This window comes from Lonchura striata, chromosome 10 (genome assembly GCF_046129695.1).
Source record: "Lonchura striata isolate bLonStr1 chromosome 10, bLonStr1.mat, whole genome shotgun sequence".
Classification (NCBI taxonomy): Eukaryota; Metazoa; Chordata; class Aves; order Passeriformes; family Estrildidae; genus Lonchura; species Lonchura striata.
In genome coordinates this window covers 17875868-17897610 of record NC_134612.1, presented here as the reverse complement: position 1 = coordinate 17897610, position 21743 = coordinate 17875868, and the positions used below count along the sequence as shown (strand labels likewise).

The 21743-nt window shown below is 43.5% G+C and overlaps 1 protein-coding gene across 2 annotated transcripts; it reads left to right on the top strand.

Annotated features, from left to right (window-relative positions):
- Positions 1 to 115: 115 nt before the first annotated feature.
- Positions 116 to 21519, top strand: DRC9 (dynein regulatory complex subunit 9). Of its 2 annotated transcripts, XM_031505630.2 has the most exons (11): positions 121 to 138; positions 2300 to 2334; positions 4105 to 4252; positions 7727 to 7956; positions 9002 to 9130; positions 11021 to 11102; positions 17190 to 17351; positions 17959 to 18033; positions 19481 to 19612; positions 20743 to 20844; positions 21290 to 21519. In XM_031505630.2, exons 3-11 carry the CDS (start codon positions 4127 to 4129, stop codon positions 21416 to 21418), a joined length of 1167 nt encoding a protein of 388 aa, XP_031361490.2. In that variant the 5' UTR covers positions 121 to 138; positions 2300 to 2334; positions 4105 to 4126; the 3' UTR covers positions 21419 to 21519. The 2 variants fall into 2 exon arrangements, with proteins under 2 accessions (XP_021399001.3, XP_031361490.2); XM_021543326.3 differs by lacking the exon at positions 2300 to 2334 and having other exon boundaries at positions 116 to 138.
- Positions 21520 to 21743: the final 224 nt, after the last annotated feature.

Here is a 21743-nt window from a genome sequence, read left to right as displayed (position 1 = left end):
TCCCGTGTCCCGTGTCCGCGATCCCCGCAAGAGCGATCCCAGGAGGGGCGGCCACAGCCCCGCTGCACAGGCACCCGCGGGCCATCCCCGCGAGGCCCCGAGCGCGGTGGTTGCCATGGAGACGAGCGGCGCGTCCCGGTGAGGGCGGGGCCGAGACCGAGACCGGGACCGGGATCGGGATCGGGACCGGGATCGGGACCGGGACCGGGACCGGGATCGGGACCGGGATCGGGATCGGGATCGGGACCGGGATCGGGACCGGGACCGGGATCGGGACCGGGATCGGGGGAAATAAGGGCAGATCCCGGTGAGAGGTTGAGGGGAGCCCGGGTCGGTCTAGGCAGGGCGAATGAAAACGGGCCGCGGAGCCCGAAGAGAGGCAGCGCGGGAGGAGAGAGCAGCCCTTGGTGCTCGGGGCGGCTCCCGGCCGGCCCTGCCCGTCCGATGTTCTCACCCTGAGTCAATTAATCATCTCGGCATTTAGTTTACTTCTGATATCGCCTTGGAGGCAGAAAACATATTTCGACACTGAAATCCCTGTAACCAAGTCTCACATTCCTTTATTTTACTAAATAAGATCTGGAAGCATGTACTTACCCATTTGCTCACGTCAGGGCTATTCAATCCCGATTTCTGTCACTTCCCTCACACTGCCAGAAATTCTGGTGCATTTTCAGAGCGCTTGAAGTGATTTAAGGGAAGGAAGGTGAAGGGAAGGGAAACCTTAAGGAATCTTGGTGGTCCCTTTCCCTTTCCCTTTCCCTTTCCCTTTCCCTTTCCCTTTCCCTTTCCCTTTCCCTTTCCCTTTCCCTTTCCTTCTCTTTTCATCCCTTTCTTTCCCTTCCCCTTCCTCTCTCCTTTCCTTGCCCTTCCCCCCCCCCCCCCGCTTTTTTTTTTTTTTTTCCAAAATGAGCACCTTGCTGTCCTAATATTTCTAGCCGGAGGCAGAGCTGTGTAAGGTAAGGCCACACCTATTTTGCTTCCCAAGAGACTTTTCTTTGGTAAAAATGAAGTTGATTTCTGGCTCCGCTGCTGCTCCTGTGGATATTCAGAACCTCTCTTCGCCAGTCATTTGCCAAACAGACCTAAAGGAGATGTGACATTGCCAGCTATGCATTTTATCACTGGAATTCAATGAAGTATCTTCTGACTACAAGGAATGCTGCACAAAATGCTGCTTTTGAATCCACTTTCCTTTATCAGGCAGCAGGGTGGGAGAAATGTACATCCAGGACTCTCACACAGCAGAGGAAGTTGCAATCCCCAAAGGAACAGGAGACCAGACCTTTTATACACTTGCTTTAAAAATTATTACTTGATATGTTTTTCTTTCCCTTTATATCAGCAGGGAAAGAATGTCATCCAAAACTCATGGGGGAAGTTGAATCCTTCACATACTTTAAAAAAAATTATTAATAGAGTTTAATGAGGGAGTTCAGCAAACACAGCAATGCAGGGTGATGCCGTGGATGGTCTGAGGGGCACTGTGTTGGCACTAAAATCCACAGCAAGCAGCTCATATCTGTAGTGTTTGCTAATGCCCCAGACAGTGGTTTCCTTCTCAAGTCCAACTTAACATAAGCCCAGACCCCACTGGCTTGGCACAGGGATCTGCTGAGCAAGGATGTGAATGTAAGAGAAGATACACAGGAGGAGCAAAGCAGCAAAGGGGCTTTAGAGAAACATTCCAGCCGCCAGCTTTCTTGAAACATATTAATATCCTGAGTTAATTCTCTCCTGGTCAGAAGCTGCTGACAGAAAAGAGGAAAAGCTGTTGCATCCTCCTTTGTTTCCAAATAAGTCTCTTTTTCCTATGAGAGCTGCACATGTTATTTCTTCTTCCAAAAATCCTGCTGTAATCATGTCACAGCTATCTCCCAACACATCTTTTTTCATCATATTTTTAGCAGACTAGTTATATTTTATGACTCCACATGTAATAGATTATTCCTAGGTTGTTTAGATTCAAAATATGGATTATGGATTTCTGAAAAAGATAAAAATGAGTAAAGCATTGAAAAATATTTTATTAGTGCCTGTTGACTGGAGACACTGCCTGACTTTCTTGATGTAAAAATACTGCATCTCCACTTCTATAGCTGATTCCAAGGTTGACAAGAAAAGTGATGGATTTAGTGTATTATACAGATAATTTGCCTTTCTTTTTTTTTTTTTTTTTTGTTAATGCTTTTATCAGATTCCTGTCTCAAGCTGTTAAACTTTTTTTTTATAATTAAGATAAAAGAGAGAAAAAAATCTCAGAAGCAAAGGGATGAAATCACTTTCCTCTTCATTCTAGGTGACCATTAAAAGCCCTGCTCAGAGGAATTAGATGTAAGTGGTTACAAACAATACAAGTCTAGTGAACATACTGATAATATTCAGAATCACTACTTTGCTGTTATCTTTTTCTGCCATGATTTAATCAAGCTTCTTGAAATAAATTAGGGTGCCTCTACCATTACCTTGGCTGAAAGGCTGTTCTGTATTTTCCATTCAGGAGTTAGAAACCTCATCATAATTGCCTGGCTTAGGGGCGTTTACTCTCCTTTTACCCAGAGCAGTATTATCCTTTAACTTAAATACCTCTGTCTCTCCCTGGTATCTGCCCTTCCTGTGGATTTACTGGGAGCAATCCCTGTGCACTTTCTAATCCCATCCCCAGGGAGAGCCATGTCCTCTCTCAGCACATTTCAACATGTGTTGCATTAAACGACTTCCTGCAGCAGACAGGGACATCAGGAAATAAATGTGTGGAATCTGAGTTACATTTGTTTGTTTTACCTATTCTATACGAACAGACATCAAATAAACCTGCACTGAAAAGTGGTTCTTTTCTGCCAAGTGAAATTAACTTCACGGTCCAACTGTAAATTACAGATTTTCTTCAACAAAAACAACAAAAAAAAGGAGGAGGGCAAATTATAACAGCTTCAGAGAGGTTATAGCAAGTATGTATATTTTTAAACACTTGCTTGTGAAATATCACTGATTTCCAGTGATGCAGAGCACAGCTGCATCCAAACCTCTTTAATATTCATAGAATATGGCCATGTCTTATGCTAACAGGGAGTGCCTGATGTGTTTCCTTGGCATACTTGCAGGTTGGGCTGTAATATTTTGCAGGCTTAGGATATGTTTATGCAAGGGTTTTACAGATGGCACAAATCCAGTTGTAGGTAGAGCAGCCAAATTAAGATTTTGTTAGTGGTTGTTGATACTCAGGATCTCAACCACCTCAGACTGCAGTTGTGCTACATGTTGTACAAGAAATACCTGGTTTGTATGTACAGGCTTTGGAGGGATTGTCCAATGGCATATCAAACCATTACAATTCTCAGAGAATTTTCCCATTGTTGTGCAGGTGTTTTCTTAGGTATTTCTGGATTAATAGTGAATTTTCATTTTTCCTTAGATATGCTTTCACAATATTTCATCTGTAGGCAAGGCAAAGGGGTGCTTAAGTGTATTTCAGAGCAGTTTCATGTTCGAATTGCAAGTTAAAATAAAATAATACAGAAAATTAAGATTGTTTATTCAGTCCAGATATTGGTTCTTGTTTAACTTTCAGCATCTTAAGATGGTAACAATTCCTGCTGAGAGCGGACTGGGATCATAAAAGTGTGAAGGCTACACAGTAATATTGAGGAATGATTAGAGCATGAATGTTCACCCTCTGAGATTTTATAGGATGTGGATTTTTTAGTATTATTATTTTAAAAAGGCACCTTTCTTCTGTTGTTTCCCAAACTCCACGATGAGCCACTGCTCCCCCTGAAGTGAATAATGAGGTACCTCACCCAGTTTGTGCCCTCCATACCCATCCCCTTCTCAGCCTCTCTACCCAGACCTGCTGTAGGAGGGACCAGGACCTCTTTGTTTTGTGAAAGCTAAACATTCCCACTGTCCCTGAATGCAGCCATTAGCAGAGCACAGCTCCTCTTATAAACAGTGTATGGAAGGTTATAAACAAAGCCAGGGAAGTATATGTAAGGCTGCAAATAAGGCTTTTTTGTGTCTACCTTTCATTTAAACTACTGTTACTAACATTAATAACACCACAGCATTTTTCTGATTGGTATCTTTTATCTTTGTTCCTCCTAGCAAGAACACAGAGACTAAACAAATGGAAAAAATCACTCATGTAGAAGCTCTGAGGTTTAGTGCTGTGCTGGAGAACTGTGTGGATCAACTTGCAATTCTTGGATATATCATGCCAGTTCCACATGAGGACAAGACAGACATCAACCATGTATGTGCCACTGCTTAAACAGATGTATATCATATCTTTTTGTTTTTCTTCGTCTTGGTTTTGTATCTTTAATCAGCGTTTTAAACAAATTAACTCAAATATATTTTCTGTTATTCCGTGACCCTTGGGTGAAGAAACACAATAAAAGTGACCTAATTTTAATATTTATATTGCAGCATCACTGAGAAGCCTTGGTTATGAATTTGTGCAAAGGACTCTACTGATCCAAGATGAGGTTCCTAAGATTATGATTTTAAAATCTCAGTTGTTAGACAATAAGGAAGGAATTGGGGAAAAGGAAGCAAAACATATGTAGGTTCTTCTGTAGATGCAGAGCTATTTTGAAAGTAGAAATGTATAGGTTATTTCAAAGTACTCAAAACCAGGTTAATTCTATTCCTCCCTAAGTCCATGCCAAAGATCCTTTTGTTCCCACAATGTATTAAGAAAGATGCACTTCAAAATATATTAGTAACTACCCTTTCTCAGTGATCATTAATTATTAGTTGATTTCTAATAGGCATCATAGCTAAGATGGTTGGGCAGAGATATGGAGATATGGAGATATGGAGAACAGAGAATTCCTAATGCTCAGGCAGGGGTTTATTGCTGTGGAAGAAGGTGTGGTGACATTTCTGGTAGCTGTTAGACTTAGGAATCAGGATGGGGCCATCCTGAGGGGTAAATGGCTCTAAGTACTGAGGTCTATAAGTGACACAGCAGGCTCTTTCCAGTTCTAGCAGGCTTGAAACCTTTTTAAGGTGAACTCAAGAAAATGTTCACAACCAGGATGGAAATAAAACCTGGGATCTGAGTTTTGACATCTAATGATGTTCACTCTGTCTAATGCACCACTTAAGAATGTCAGAGGAAGTTAAATCATATTTTTCTACGTGCTTCCTTTCCATATTACCTTTTCAAAAAACCCTGGCAAAGCCGCAGCAGCAGCTGGAGTTAGGGTGAATTTCAGGGCGGGAACGATGCTGAGACTGTGCCATAGAGGGCACTGCTCCCCTGAAAGACTGTGGGAGCCTGAACTGCTCCCAGAGGGTGCTGCTCCCTCTCCTAAGTGCCAGCAGGAAAACGACAGACAAAGAGCGTATCTCTGGGACAGCAGGAGTTGTCCTCTTCAGACACACAGACTCAGGCTGATAGATCTACTGAAGGTACATGTAAATTACAGAGAAAACACCTTTGCTGTTCTCTTCAATCACAGATGCTCATTTTCACCAAGTCACTTCTTAGAACACAACTTTCTCACAGGTTATAAACCCCAGTTGTGTTCTTGAAGATTTCAAAACAATTTGAGCAGGAAACAATTTAGAAACAAGAAAATGGCTTAGGGAAGCTACTTGCTAACTTCGGTGCTCTGTAATTTGCTACTCCTCCCTGTTTCTCAATACATTTGGCTGTTTTCATTGTATTTGTACAAGAATTTGTATTTGCAAAGTACCTTGGAGTCTATCAGACAGACAAATCAATGGCATCTTCAAAGACTGACATCTAAATTTCAGTTGATGACATTTTTGAGAGGACTAATCACAGTGTTGGCCAGCACCTCACTGATTTTCCAGATTGGATGCTCTTGCACATTGCTTCACACAGTGCATGCCCCAGAGGGAGGCAGCCTTTCTATTTCCTGAATTTTGGGCAACAGACAGCACTTAGGAGACTACACAGATGGTAACACATGCAGTTTACAAACCTCTTGCTTTTACATCATTATTTGTTGATTATTAGTGTGTATAAGTGTGTGTTTACAGACAACCCAGTTATTGCCTGTCTTGAACTTTCCCAGACATTAAAAAACATCTGTGAGAATATTTATAAAAGCTACATGATATTAAAGAAGTTTGTTTGCCAAAATTAGTTCTTTCTGAAGTACAGTTGTCACCAACCAGCTATTGAAGCCCTTTTTTTACTAATTAACAATGCAATTTTCTTTGGACTGTGTATGCTTTGTATGTGATTCATTTAATGTAAATTTAACAGTCCAAAAATTAAGCATGTAGTCACTTAGCCTCCTTCTCTAGTCACTGATGAGTCAGGCACTGCCAGAGGCTGATCCATCCCAACCCAGAGCTGTCCAAAACACTCAGCATGAAGCAGTTCCTTGCAGTGCCCTCACAGACTGCAGCCGCACCTCAGACCTCTGACAGAGCCTTGCTTGACTTGTAACAAGCCTTGCATGACTTGCCTGACAAGTAACTTTGGCAAGTACTCCTGGCATCCACAGCTGCTGCCCTGACCACTTGTTTTCTCTGCTCTGCTGGCACAAATGTGTGTGTGGTTGTGGAAGGATCTGGACTGGTGATGCTAAAAATAAGTTTGTTTTTTTTTTTTTTTTTCCTTTTTGCTGGAAAATGTTTCATCACAGTGAGTTCTCTGTCTGCTTCCCCAAGCAGCCAGGGTGGGGAGCAGGCAGCTGTGGACAGGGATGGGGCTGGCAGAGACGGTGTTAGCTGCAGTCAGCACTGCTGCTGTGAAGTGTTCAGCCACAGAAATGCTGGTAGGCAGGCAAGAAAATGTTCTCTTTTAACGTCCCCGTGTATACACCTGCATTTTATCCATAACATATAAAGCAGAGAAGTTTGTAGAAGCAAGAGCTTAGCTGATTTTATAGTGTGCTTTTGCATTTTTGAGGACTTTTCCTTTTTTAATGAAATTGAACTCAATCACAAGATACCTTTCCATGAAGGAAAAAGCTGCCAATATTTTGAATTTATCCTTTGAATTCATGTTATATTTCCTCTGCTGTTACTCTTTGAAATAAACTGCTAAGCAGATAGCAGACAGAAAGTCTATTGCAATTATTTCCACACAGCTCTAGTTATAACAATAATATTGTAGGGAAAAGTGGTGCTGACAGGCAATGGGAAATGTCTAGGATGGAGAGAAGAAGGAGGAAAAACAGACTAACAGTCTTCCAGTTTGTAAAAACTGCTGCAAAAAAGGAGGGAACGACTTGTTCTCTGTGCCTAGAGACCAGGACAACAAGCCAGGGGTTCAAATACTGTTGAGGAGAAAAAAATGTTCTTATAGTAAAGAAAGTTGTGAGGTACTGGCATTGACAGGATAGTGTGTAGTCTCCACTGCTGGAGGCCATTACGAACATATCTGATTAAGAACAGTCTGAACCATCAGCTCTTGGAGTAGATGAATTTACCTTTTTAGGCCTTTTCTAGTCTTTTCATTGTAGGACTTCTGAGCCCATAAACTTCAATGAGCTACACTGTGTGCTCAAAACTAACCAACATAAATGTTTCTGATCTTCCACTCTTTGCAAAATGTAACATGCACTATCAGCTGCTCTCAGTTTAGCTTCATTCTAGTTTATTATTAATTTTCCTTCCTATTACATAATGTTGCAGAGGGTTTAGTTCTGCTGTGCAATGTGCAAGCAGGTCTCTCTTATTTCCTCTTCCCTCTTCCCTTAATCTTTTATTTCCCTTATCCCCTCTCATTCCCATCCAGCAAATGAAAGAAATGATCCAGGAGGAGCTGGGTATTGACTTCTCAGAACTTATGTCAGCAAAGCAAGAGAGTGGGGAAACGGTTACCTCCACAGCCCTGAAAACCACCGAACATGAGCAGCAGCAGCAGGGGAAAACTGAAGATCAAAAAAGCACCCACTGTTCTTCCAAAACCCCCAAGAAACGCACCACCCGGGCTCTAGACAAGCTCAAGAAAATCTATGCTGACATGTGAGTGAAGCACCTATAGGGATGCTCAGAGCTGTAAAGTTCTCAGTCTGTCTCTTGAAAGCAAAAATACAAATACCTCACTCTCTCACTGCCAGAGTACATCAGTATCTGTCTGGAAGGAGTTCCTCTAGGGATAGCAGTGGTATCCTTCATAGACCATGTAGTTCCAGCCTGTGCTTGCCTCTGCATGCTACCTAATGACCAGCAGTTTATTTTGAATGGAGCTGTAAAACATCACCCCGTTGATAATGGTTGCCTGGGTAGAAATCATGCCAGGCACTAATTAGTGCTCATGTTCTGGTACCTGGAGTCAGGTTCCTTTAGCTGATCCCACATGCAAAGGCACATCTGAGCCTTGTTTTTGAACTCAGTCATTCTGCAGAGCACATGGAGCTTCTGTGGCAGTTATAGCCATTATAGAAAAGATTTTTTTTTCTTTTTATAAAACAAATTTTATTCCTGCACCTAAACCAGTGCCCTGATTTGCAGAAATACCAGCAGCCTTTGGTTTGAAAGAGATTATGGAGCTGAATGCTCAGTATGCATTTTTCTGCATCCTGGCTTCTGTCATTTAATGTCATTTCTACAGTGGGTTTAAAGAAGAGTCTAATTCTAAATAAGGAAAATGCAGCTAAAATGTAAATGCCACATGCATAATGACATTCAATAAACTGGACAAGCTGATGTATTGCATGGCCAGGTCTCATTTTCCAAGATCCACCTGTCATCACTACTGCAGGCCAACAGCCTTCTTAATAGCAACAGTCTGGCAAAGCATGGATATGTTTGTGCCTCTGCAATTTCCCAGAGTAGCATGCAGGGCAGAATTTTAAATGATAAACTTTAACCAGCTCCTGACACAGTTCTCCAGACATGCAATAAACAGATACCATGGGAGAAGCACTCCTGGGTTTGATAGGACATAAGACCAGAAAAGGGATTTTTATTTCTCTACATTTTACTGTAAACAGTAATGGATAAAAGTGCCAAACACTGTACTCCCAGCACCTGTAAATTATTGTTGTGTTCCTTTTCTTCCTGGCAGGCAGTATGCAAGTGATGTAATTACAGTCACTATTAAAAAGATGGAGGAATTTGGAACATTTAGCAGCCTTACAGATGCTAATGAGAGAGAGAAGGCAAAAAAGGGCAAGTTTTATGACATCCTCATCAGGTCAGTGTTGTGTTCAGTTTTTCCCTGCTTAAATGCTGAAAGCCATTCCCACTCAGTACATGCTGAAAAGGAAATAAAACCCAATAAAACCAAAATACAGAAGGGATACTTTTTAAAACTTAAATTATTCTGTTTTCCCCTTTGTAAAGAAACAGTGGATGGGTCTGATACTGATCTGAGGTAGAAATTGCCTATGATCAAGAAATTTGACCACAGTGAACACCAGTGCCTGAATTAGTGCAAATGCCTCATTTCAATTAAAACATAATGTGATGTAGGAGCTCCTTGATCTTTAACTTCTGTCCCCAGTGAAAGCCAGAGCAGCAGAGAATCTGTTCAAATCAGGGCCAGCAACATATGGCCTTTAGGTTGTCTGATGCCCAGGAGAATCTCCTCTGACCAATATGCTAATAGGCTCCCTTTTCCCAGCAGCAGTGAGGGGTTAGCACAGATGGTGACAGAGGTGTTTTATTTAAGGCTAATCCACCAGCCACTGTGCTGTGATTCTCTTGTCTCAAATCTTCCAGGGTACACATTTGTTATAATCTCAGGCTCAAACTGGTGATTTCTTAGCTCAAGCTTTTGAGCTCTAGAGGTTTGGGGTTTTTTTTTAGCATGCAAACCTCTGGTTCAATCCCAAAACTGTCAGAGAGAATTGCAGTCATCAGACAAATATTTGACCACTTTAAAACTACCTCAGTGTAGCAGCTTGGGCCCATCATTGAGGGTGCACAGCAAAGCTGCTCTCCGTCATGATTTGTCAGGAGTCCAATCTACTGGAACTGCTCTTGTGGTGACTCAGGGATCTGCCCCCAGGGCAAATCCCCAGCTTCAGTGCAATGTGTGACTTCAAGCATAAAACCCAGCTCTTCCACTTCCACTGTCTAAAACCAAGGGATTTATTGTTTATCCATGGAAGGGACAGAAAGCAAGAATGAGATTAGCAATTGGCTGTGGAGTAATTATCCAATACTGAAAGGTAGAAAAGAGCAGACGAATTATAATCAGAAAGGACATGATCCTTTTTATCTCCTTCTGTCAATCATATCTAGCCATGTAGTACTATACCTTGTTTTCATGGAATGAACTTGATCTGTCTTTCAAGATAATAAATACTTGCCTTATTTTGTGTAAATACACTGTTCTGAAAGCCATCTGCAGTGAGATGATGGGAGACTCCTTACCAGGAGGTTTTGTTCATCAGTCACCCAGATAAGGACTCTGAAAATGAAATGCATGTGTGATTGTAAGGTTGGAATAGGATACAAAGTTTCAGGTACCAACTGTAGAATTTAGTAGTTTTAGAACTAATCATAAACATAAAATATTAGAGAAGCACTCTGAGTGAAATAAGATAATTATACCTAGAATATTTACTGCATCTGTTTTGTTTTAGACAGGTGAACACTTCTCTAGCTTTTGGTCTTCACTCAGATCCCTTCATGGGTTTCAGAACCTGGGGCAGTGTTCTTTGGAAGATTTTAGTCTGATATGAAAGAAACAACATTATCATACACATAACAACACAATTTGGCACTCCCTGCTGCTCAGGCTTGCTTCTGCATAGAATCATAGGCAATTTTATAGAAACTGCCTCAATGAGAGGCATCTTCTGTCTCTGCTATAGTAATTGCATCATCCTCAAATCCATTCCAGGCCTTCAACAAGAGCACCCCCTGATTTTTTTTGGCTTATCCTCCCTTTTGTTCCCATCTGCCTTTCTCAGTCTGTGCACCTCTTTTTTCAGGATTTACTGACCAAGTCAGTAGTTTCAGTAAGAAGTCTCTGTTTATCTTACCACAATGTGTTGGGAGACAGGAAGTTCCCCTTCTAGGTAAACAGCTCTTGTCTTTTATGATATATTCAAGTGATTGTATTTTCCCACCTCAGGGAGGAAAAAGGAAAGAAGGAGATAAAGGCACTCCAGAAACAGCTGCACGATGTCAAGAAACAAACTGGTCAAGACCTTCAGGTGAGAGCATTTAGCACTGGGCATCTTGCCAGGGGGAAGCCTGTTAGGAAGCTGGCTTCTGCTGCCCAGCACTCAGAGAGGCCATGGCCATACACAGTAAGCCACCACTTAGAGTACAGAAGCAGAATAATTACAATAAAGATTTGTATTTAGAATAAGCCCACTAATGACTTCAAGAGCACTGTCTGATGGTTTTCAAATGGGAGCTCAAAATGCTCATAATCATGAGAGACTGTGGTCAGGTTAGAATATCCCAAAAGCTCTGCTGGGAGTGACAAAGCACAGATACCTGCAATCAGTAAGAAAGAGGTTATCTGCAGCTAACAGTATCTAGGGTTCTGTCATACTCAGTCATGATAGATCATTTGGCACAGGAGGAAGTGTGCCAAAGGGAGTGAGAAAGACAGATACCTATTATAGGGGCAGGCCATTTTTCTACCTACATTTTCATCTGGGCAAAGTGTCGTTCTATTAATCTATCTTTCTAGGCTTCCAGACATCAGAAAATCCCAAACATGCCTACACAAGGGTAGATCAATGTTATTGCACATATGCTGTCAACTTAATCTTTCTGGAAAGCTTCAGCCTTCTGTCTGCACAGTAAATATGGGGCATTCTGGAACTATAAGACTGGCTACACAAGTGCAGATCAATTGAATGGCTTATCACTGGTCACTTTGATGCTCACCAGACAGCTCAGACTGGATGCTCATTCAACATGGAAATGTAGCCTGGCCCTACTGAGAGAGGAGATTTGTGATAGCAAACAAGCAGAAGCTGAGGCAGAGCTGTACAGGGCCTGGGGGAAGGAACAAGAATCTGACACTCGGTTCAGCAGTGAGCAAGAGGACAGCAAGGGCATCTGAGGAAAGAATTGGTGTTACTGAGTTTTGTCTTTGGACAAAAGTGTGGAGAATAATCAAGCCCAGATATAGTTGTCTACAGAGAGGAATTTTAAGCCCCAGACATGCTGGTGAAGTTTGGTTTGTAGAACACAAAGGTTTTGTGTTGGCAGCCTGGATGCATATGCAGTGGAAAGTTTATCTGAAATACAGGGGGAACCTATTTGCTTCTCACACTGCCCTTCTCAGTCAGACTCTGATGGCTCCTGGGAAGTTCCTGCTCTCCCACTCCCCAGGCTGGTGAATGTTGTGAGGTAGTTCTCATTCTGTGTAGTGTTCTTCAGACCTCACCACGTCTGTGCACACAATATATGTGCCCTGTCCTGGTTTAATGCCTCCCCAGGGGCTGCAATCATCCTGTCTTTCACCAGCAGCAATATCCTGGCACTCCCAGACATGGAGCCACTTCCCTGTGTCCTGCCCTGCATTTCTCCTACCTCCTACAGTCATAAAAATGTGCCTAGCTCCCATGCTGAGAGGGGGCTCTTCTTTTTGTCCTTTCACTGCTAATTCAGTTATTGGGTTTTGCCTCATCAAGTGGGATTTGCACTCATCTGTGATTTTTTTTAATATTTCAATCTTAAAAGTCCTTTTCTGAGCTTCCTTATAGTTTCAGCCTTGATAAATCAAAGACAAGACTACTTTAAAGTGTTGCTTTCCTCCTGTGCCAAAAATAATGGTGTCTCATTGTGTCTCCCAAGGGAGAATAATTTCTATTTGCTTTATATGGGATTTTCCCATAGGCAGTTTTACAGACACTTGCATGATTTGTCACCTTGCCAACTAATTAAAAATAAAAATACTGCTTTGCTGACTTTGGAGTACTTTGAACAACAATAATAATGCACAGACCTGTAGACAAAAGCCTACATGGCTGAGAAAACAAAAGTGAGCAAATCTAATCCTGGAACCAGAAAAACACGGCCTTTGTCTCACTCATGATGCTGTGAATTTGTATTTTGAGCCTTTCTACCTCTTAATAAGATGCTAATTAATAGTGTATGAGCCTGCTCAGCTAATTTTTCTTTCTAATGGAACACAAATCTAATGCTAAATGTTCTTCATTATTTTGTTTTCTCTTGGAAAGCACTGATGTCTCTAAAGGAGCTGAAATGGTATTTCTGGTTTTGCTCTTACCTCTGTGCAGGAGCAGCACTGGTAGCTCAGGTTTGGCTGCAGGAGGTCTGTTTGCAGCTGCAGTGTTCATTTCCTAGTTTCTATAAAAATACTCACTTTCTCTGGTTTCCCAGACAACAGCAGCCTGTACAGGTTTTGAAACATATTAATATCATATAGGATTATACAGCTTAAGGTAAAAATTTAGGAATGTAAAATTCAGCATTCCTGCATTGTTCTTCACCTGAAGAATTTTTATAGCCTGTAGGTTTTGTGTACTCATGTCATACATGTGTGCAGGCAGTGGTGTCATTACAAGCAGCAATGTTACAGCTACCAAAACTTCAACCAGCTCCTGACACTGAGTTCTCCAGACATGCAATAAACAAATACTGTGGGAGAAACACTCCTAGGTTTGACAGGACATTAGACCAGAAAAGGGATTTTATTTCCCTAGAGTTTACTGTAAACCGTAGTGGATAAAAATGCCAAACACTGTACTACCAGCTCAGACAGAAAGCCACTGCACCACAGTACCAGTGAAAACAGATCTGTAACTTTAATTCTTTGTCAGTTCTCATAACACACCCAGATCCACTGTATCAGTGCATCACTCAGTCATGCTTTTAGTAGTAAGATCACAACCCATCATGTTTCTTCCCTTTTCTTCTCCCAGGAGGACAAATGCATCAATAGAGTGTTCTGTGGAATGTTTTAGACACACATACATATACACACCCACTGGTGCATGTTTCTACTGGAGATATGCACAGGATGATTACAGCAGAAGGCACAAGTTTGACAGAGCCCCAGAGAGCACTGCAGGACCTGGAGCTGGTGCACTAGATCCAAAGGTGGCTCCAGAGGGGCAGGATTTTTCACAGGAGTCCTGCTGCCAACAGGTCTGCTCCCTCTGCCAGCAAACTGCCCCTCCTGGGGCTCTCCCACAGCTGCTGGCAATGGTGCTGAGCTGGCCAAGGGCTGCAGAAGCATTCTGTCCATGCCAGGTGACACCAGCCCTGCTGTCCCTTGGGCACAGACATTCCCTGAGGTGTCCTGGAGCTGGCACAGGGATGCAGGCAAAGCCCTGCTGAAGTGCCTGCAGGGCTGCCTGTTGTGGTTTCAGGGCAGTGAGCCCAGGCTGCAGCAGGTGTGTGGATCCAAGCACATCTCCAGCCTCTGCAAGCTCTGATGCCACAGCTGCCAGGAAGAGCCTTGAGCTCTGAGGCTCGGTGTGGGAGCAAGCAGAGCAGGGCTGTCTGTCAGCACAGCACAGCACTCCTTCCCCTGCCAAATGGGCAGCATTGGACTGCTGGAGAATTCCTCAGACTGTTTACTCCTGTGGGCTATTTTTGTAACCAGCTGTATTTTATGACTGTAAACACTAATTGCTGTGGAAGAGCTGGGAGATCTTGGTGGCTTACAAGAGAGATAAATCAAAGTAAATGAAAACACAGGACTGTGGATAAGGTCTCCAGCTAAGTGCAGCTGCTTTTGCAGCCAAATAGCAGCTGTGTGGAAGACTCCAGTGGCACCAGGTGACAACAGACAGGCCCCTGAGCTCATGTCTGTGAGCTGAGAGATCAGAGAAAATCAGCTTGTTTACCTGCTTGTGAAGCAGACTGGCTCCTGAAAACGATTTTCTGGGTTTTGATCTTGGTGTCTGCCAGTTTTCTGATAGTTTTGGACACAAGGGATGATTTGGTTTGGCAGATTCAGCACTGAAGTCATCCTAAATAAGCAGCCCAGAGATTTACTGCATCAGCTATGAAAGCATTTCGTGTCCTGGCGTGGACCTTTGCTATGATAAACCAGAAGAATAAATATTAATTCATTTTCCCAGTTATTGTCCCTGATGTTCAGGGAACAGCACATTCTGCAGCTGGTACCCACAGCTTGCAGGCATTTACTGCTGCATTTACTACCTTCAGCTAAATCCCAAATGTGCCCCAACTCTGCAGGTCCTGCAGCAGCAGCTGCCCTCACGCCTGCAGCCGGCATTCCTTGGCCAGGCAGATGCTGCTGTAAACCACCAGTTGGGTTTTCCATTTCACTTCCTGTTTGCTTTGGATTGTGTAACCAAGCCCCCAGACTCCCCACCTCTAACCAGGATGTTTTACAACACTGCAGACCAAATCCAATGCCATTCACCAGAGAAAACAACAGGGCAGATGGGCTTCTATCCCAGCTGAGGCCTGGGGCACAAGAATAAAAAGCACTTTTTTCTTTAATAAAATGTGAGAAGTTCATGCTCTACCCCAACTCTTTGAGTACTTTGTATCCTAGGCTGAACCCTTATTTTCTGGCCAGTTTGCAGATCTTGAGCAGATAGCAGTAACACACTGACATCAGCAGTGTTTGACTTCCTTGAGCCTCAGCGCCACAAAAAGTTGTGGGTTTGCTGTTTTTTAATTAGCATCTCCTCAGTCTTTCTGCTGGTTCTTCAGTTTAGACACGATTCCACTATGACCCAGGAAGACAATCTCAAAATAGAGTGGGACACTCACATTCCTTGTCTATTGACCAGAACACAACTCCTCCCAATGGCCACCAAAATTCCATGCCAGGGAAAATAAAGGCCACGACCAGAAACCTTAATAAGTCACAAACAGCTCATGTCTGTAGCTGTCTGCAGTCATATGATGATATGGCCATAAAAATATTATCTGGTGTTTGAAACATTCAAAAACCTGTGAACACCTTTGAATCCACAAAACAGCATCAGCCAAGGCTGCAATTATCCTGAGCCTCATAAATGTACTCTGCTCTTCCTATGTATGACAAGGGGTGCAGAAGGAAGGACTTTTCCTTTTAACTGTTCCAAACTCATCTTATAAGGAGACCTTTTCCAAATGAGTCATGCTGCAAGGGCTTTCAAGCACAGCACTATTGAGCTGGCTTCTTCCCGTGGCACTTTTCCATGTTTATGCAGCTAAGGAATGTGAGGTGCTTCAGAGACAAGATATGTGGGCTTCAAAAAATGTCAGCACTTCGGTATTTCACCTTTATCTTCAGCTGGAGGTTTGGCTGATGAATATCAAACCCACCACAGCATGGCAGGGAAGCAAAGAGAAAGGCTGTAATGGAGCTGTTGGGTGTATTCACATTGATCTTGCATAATTACACAGGCAGCTTTGATGACCTTCCTAACTTGATAAAAAAGTCTTCATTTCGTAGGCATTTGTCCCAAGTTCCAACCCTGGGGTAATGAACCTTTATCTGTTATTCAAATAAATTAATTAAAAAGAGTAAACAAAAGAGCAATCCCAAATCAAGCAAATACACTTTTCTTCCTGAGCATACTCCAAAAGCTGGACAAACTACTCAGGATTCTGGCCTATGGGAGAACTATAGGGAACAGAAAATGGAGTTTCTGCCCCAGGAAAGCTCAGCTCCATTGCAGAGCAAGGCATGGGGAGAGGCTGGGACCTTATAGCCAGCTTTTCCTTGACACTGCTTCCTTGCCCTGGGTGTATGTTTTCATAATGAAGTGGGCACCATCTACCTGTTAAGATTTCAAGAAAGAACTGTTTGGAAATATGAGCAAGTCAGCATCAGATTTGCACTTGTTCCTAAGGCTGTGTTTATACAGTTGCTGCATAACTAGAAAAAAAAAATCCAAGAAATAGAGTATACTTTAGGATAACAAACTTTAGCTTTTGTGGGGCTGAGACATCCTTCTTTTACAGATGCTCACTCACTGAGAGAGTCTAATGCAAGGTGTTAGGGTGTTAGTAAAAATAAAGCCTAACTTCAGGTGGTTAAATTTTTTTTGGCTTTTTTTCATATTTATCCTAAGCATGACTGAGTCCATATCTAGACTCAGTTATGCTTGTCCCACTCTGTTCCTCAGTCTGCCCTCTCCAGAGGCAATCACTCTGTGCTGAGGGGTTTATTGCTGTCTATATGGGTTACACTTTGAAATGCTCCTTGACATGGAGCAACATTCAGGGAAAGTGAAGCCTATAGCTTTGTCTCTTCTGACCTTACCAGGGAATGGAAAGATTAAGAAAAGGTGAGCTGACCTCAGTCTCCAGGCTTGCTTTTGTGCTGCTTTTGTCTCCACTAGAACCGAGATAAGGTTATTGATCGCCTCAAAGATAAGCTTCAAGAGACAACGGCCAAAGTAAACATAGAGAGCTACTACATGAAGAAAAACACAGATCTCCAGGTCCAACTAACCCAGAAAAAGTGCAGCAGTGCAGAGAATGCCCTGGAGAAGGAAATCCAGGTAAACTCTTCCCTATGGCCCTTACTGGAAGACATCTGCATCTAGTAAGGGAACCTCCCTCATTCCCCAGATGCCCTCTCTGTTCTCCATTAGTCACCAGCACAGCTGTTTGAACTGGATCAGGAACCTCATTGGGGTCAAACACCTTTATCTCTTCTATTGTTTCTCTGCATGATGCTGCAAATAGCAACCACAAGGATGCATGGCTTTAGGAGACAGGGAATGCTTAAAGCAATGCCATGGTCAGAAAACCAGACCCAGAAGTATATACCCAAAGGGGTGCTTACAAAGGTATTAGCAACCTGACCTCCCAGCAGTGCCCCCAGCAGATTATACAGATAGAGCTGCTTGTGTGGCCATAAGGTGAACTGGACTAGAAAACTGTTCTGGTTTTGCAAGCATCTTTTTATGACTGATCGAGGTCTGATCTAATTGTCCCTTTTTCATGGATGGCCCAGGAGCAAGGACTGCCTTGCTGATGTTATCACTGGAAAAAACGTCTGTGAACTACACAGAGCTCCAGCACTTTTTCTCAGCTTTCGGCAGCAGTGTATACACACATACACACTAACATTTCTCACATGTGTTCTGTCTGCTCTGACCACAGAATCTGAAGAGCAAAATTGATGAGGAGAGTCAACTCCACACAGAGACTGAAAATTTCCTCATGCAACAATATCAGGTATGTGTGATTGTCAGCTAATGCTTAAAACAGCAACCTATAAACACCATATCATCGATTAGTGCCCAAAGGAAAACAGTTACTGCTCCAGGTTCATGACTGCTGCAGTTTGAATGATTACTTGTCCTCAAATCTTAATTAACCCAGCTCTCCAAGGCTTGGGATTTGCTACATATAGATATATTTCTTTAAAATTAGGTGTCATCTAAAAAATTACATTGTTTATTCAGGTGTTATGGATTTTTCCTCTCTCAGTTGTATTTGGCTAACTGGAGTTTCATGTAGACCCTACTTGGCAGTCGCTGGGGCTCCCAGCACCTCAGTGAAGAGCCCAAAGTAGGAGCTCAAAGTAAGGGCTGTGCACAGGGGAGGGACACTGAGGAGGGAATGACACAAACTGCCAGTCCAATTGGCCAAAAGGCCAGTCCAGCATTATCTGAGGAAGAATTTGGGTTGGATCATTCCTAACCCACAACTATTGTACACATTTTCAGCACATTAATGTCCTTGTGGTGTTGATTTAGAGGTTCAGAGCATTCCTATCATTAACAGTGAATAACTTTACAGTGAATAATGCTGCAAAGCCTCTCATAAATGGTATTATGGGAAGAAAACCTGGACTGCTGCAGGGTACCTGAGGTCACTGCCAGTACAGAATTTAATAGGAGATAATAGGTTTTTAAAAATGCAATTTTAGTGCAAACCAATGCTGAATCTTGTGAGCAGCTGAACAGTGTGCTCTGCACTCCAGAGCTTTGCTCTGATCAATGCTCCCAGCGAGGGGACTGCCTGAGTACATGCTGAGCCTGGCTGAGCTCCAGCAGCCAGCCCAGCAGCAGCCCCTCAGTGCTCAGACAGCAGCTGCTGGCTTTGCAGGGGCCCACAGACAGGAGGATGGCCATGCCCTCCATCCCCCTTGTGTGTCCAGCTGTGATGCTGTAATGAGATTGATGTTTTTCCTCAGATTATTTTTCCATGGAAGCAATCACAGTGGTTGCTATGGAGAAGTTATTGGTGAATAGGAGGAAGTCATCTGGATGACTGTTTCAGAAACACCTGCCCTATTCATGAATACAAAGCCAAGTTCACAACCTGAAATAGTGTGAAGTGCTGTCCCCTGGGACCTTATTCCTGGTGTGCTGAACTTAATCCAAAAAGTGGGTAGGGAGTCAGGCAAAGGATAAAAGCTCTCTCAAACTATGCTTTTTAACCCCCCCTCATTCTGTATATACACAAAGAACCAGAACTGACTGCACAAAATTACTGCCCTTCAGTAATTTATGAGTAGTCTTAGGGGTTTGATGCTTTCAAGACAAGAAGGAAACACTAACCATGCACAATTTAGATGACTCTCACCATCATCCTGAAAGCAGGACATGTAATAGTAGCAAACCTCTCACCTGTGCACTCTTTGCACTGTGCTGAGCACCACTCTCTCCCCATGCAGGAGGTGAAAGAAAAGCTGGAATACTGGATAGAGAGGTATAAAAATGACACTGCTGCAAAAGATGAAGAACTGGATGATCTAAGAGCATTAAAGGCAGAGAACTTGGAAACAATGCAGAGATTTGCCAAGGAGGTAAGACATCAGCATCTCAGTGTTCAGCCATGCAAAATTGCATTGGAATTTTGCCTATGCTCATTTGGATAAGGAACCAGGACCACAGAAAAAAAATCAGTAATTTTGGGGCACAAGCTGCGATTATAGCACTTGGCTTGGGAAGACAACGGCTGAGATGTCATCTTCTATTTGCCATCTGTGACATCAAGGAGAGATGATGCTGTTTCCCCTAAAGCTATTTTCAAATACCAGCAAGTAATGAGAGAACTACTGACAGCCTTTGTGAGGAGCAGAGGTACTGTCCCATCCCATCAGTATGCCTCACTTTACTTTGCTGCCTGAGTCTGAACAACTCTGCTCCTTCTAGGAAGATCAGGATAAGACAGGCTGAGACTGGAGGCTCATCCCTTCCTGCAGACTCAACATTCCCAGCTGCACAGAGCTCAGTTATCAGGGAGCTGATTCTGGGTAGAACCATTCCTGCCCAACTGGGTTCTTGGTTAACTGTTGAGTTCTGATCACAGCAGAACAGCAGCACAGAACAGAGAAAAGCATCTAGAAAAATGTGTGCTTTAAAACCAGAAGGAATTTACTTGTAAACATTCCTTACCATCCGTGGGTTGGAAATGATGGGATGGAGCTGGATGTTTCCCTGCATGTGGGCTCATTTTTCACTCTGTCATCTCAGTGTCCCAAGTGTGTTTGTACATCACCTGCTGCTTGGCCTGAGGGACCAAGTGTCCTCTCCACCACCAGCTGCTGCCTGGGAAGCCATCAGCCAGCCATTTTATAGCACAGGATCAGGGGGTTAATTACATCCAGGCCGTGAGAGGTTTCACTCTGGCAGCAGCTCCAAGTGCCTGAGGACTGACGGTGGTAATGAGCAACATTTGCCATCTGGATTTAGGAAAGATCAAATAATGGAGGTGGGAAGGAAAGCCCCCACACGCATTATCCCTGGGCTTCTTTGGTGCAGGGGGACACCACAATCCATGGGCCTGAGCAGTCCTGGCAGGGCCATGGGAAGTGTGTAGCAAGGATGAGACCTGCCCTGGCAAATGTCTGGGCACAATGAGCCATGAACACTGGCCTTGCAGTTTAGGGGATGTGTTTGTCATGGCTTTTGCCATCCCTGTGCTTTCTTGCAGTGCCTGACATTCCAGGCAACCATCATCATTGACCGGACAGACAAGGAGGCCAAGAAAAAACAAAGAGAGCAAGAAGCCCTGGAGCTGAAGAGTGCTGTGAAGGTAAAGGCAGTGGGATTTAATAATCTGTGCCACAGGCTTTGTCCAGGCAGAAAGCAGCCCAAGAAAGCTGGCTGGTGTGTGGTGGCACAAGCAAAGGACAAAGCCTGGTCCTTTTGCTGGGGCACATTCAGAGCCAGCAGCTGGCTGCAGGTTTGAGATGGAAAATGAAAGGGGAGCAGCCAGTCTCCTGCAAATATCACTACACAGGTGATATAGGGAGGGCATGGGGCAGTGCCACTGCTTATCCCTTGCCACCAGCAACAGGTGCCCTCACCCCAACTATGGATGCCTTTGGCACAACCAGCACAGGCCCAAGGGCTGCTGCACGGGCTGGGGGTTCCCTTCTGTGGCTGGGGAGCATGGGAAAGACTCTCCAGGCATTGAGCTGTACCAGGAACCCCAGCAAAGTGATTCCCCCTCAGGCCTCTCTCTCTCTCACTTCCAGGTGCAGGCCTGGTGGAAAGGTACAATGGTCCGCAGATTCCTCGGCCCCTACCAGGAGCTTGAGAAATATTTGAAGGAACAGTTAGGAGAGAAGGAAACAGGCAAGGAAAAATCTGGAGCAAAGAGATAAGTAAAGAAAGTGGCCACAGATGTGCTCCAGGACTGCTGCTGGGCAGGGCACTGTGGTATGTCTGACAAGGCAAAATAAACCATGTAACAGAGCTTGGGCAATTCTGAAGAAGGCAGTTCCTGCAGACACAGTTATGGTGAAGCTGCACTGAAGATCTTAAAGCTGCACTTACACAGCCTTTTTTCCCAGCAGAAAGGGGATTTGCATCAAAGCAGAGAGAAACACCATATCCCCTGCAAAGTGCTTTATGGAAACAAAACAGTGGGAGGTAATCCTGTTACCAGCCCAGTAGCTCACCAGCATGGGATGCTCTGCACCAGAACCT

Excerpts from the sequence above, each read along its gene's own strand:
- DRC9 (XM_021543326.3), top strand. The coding sequence starts at position 116 with ATGGAGACGAGCGGCGCGTCCCG. Across the intron at positions 17,352-17,958 it reads CCCTGGAGAAGGAAATCCAG|AATCTGAAGAGCAAAATTGA; the intron begins GTAAACTCTTCC and ends CTCTGACCACAG. Across the intron at positions 18,034-19,480 it reads TCCTCATGCAACAATATCAG|GAGGTGAAAGAAAAGCTGGA; the intron begins GTATGTGTGATT and ends CTCCCCATGCAG.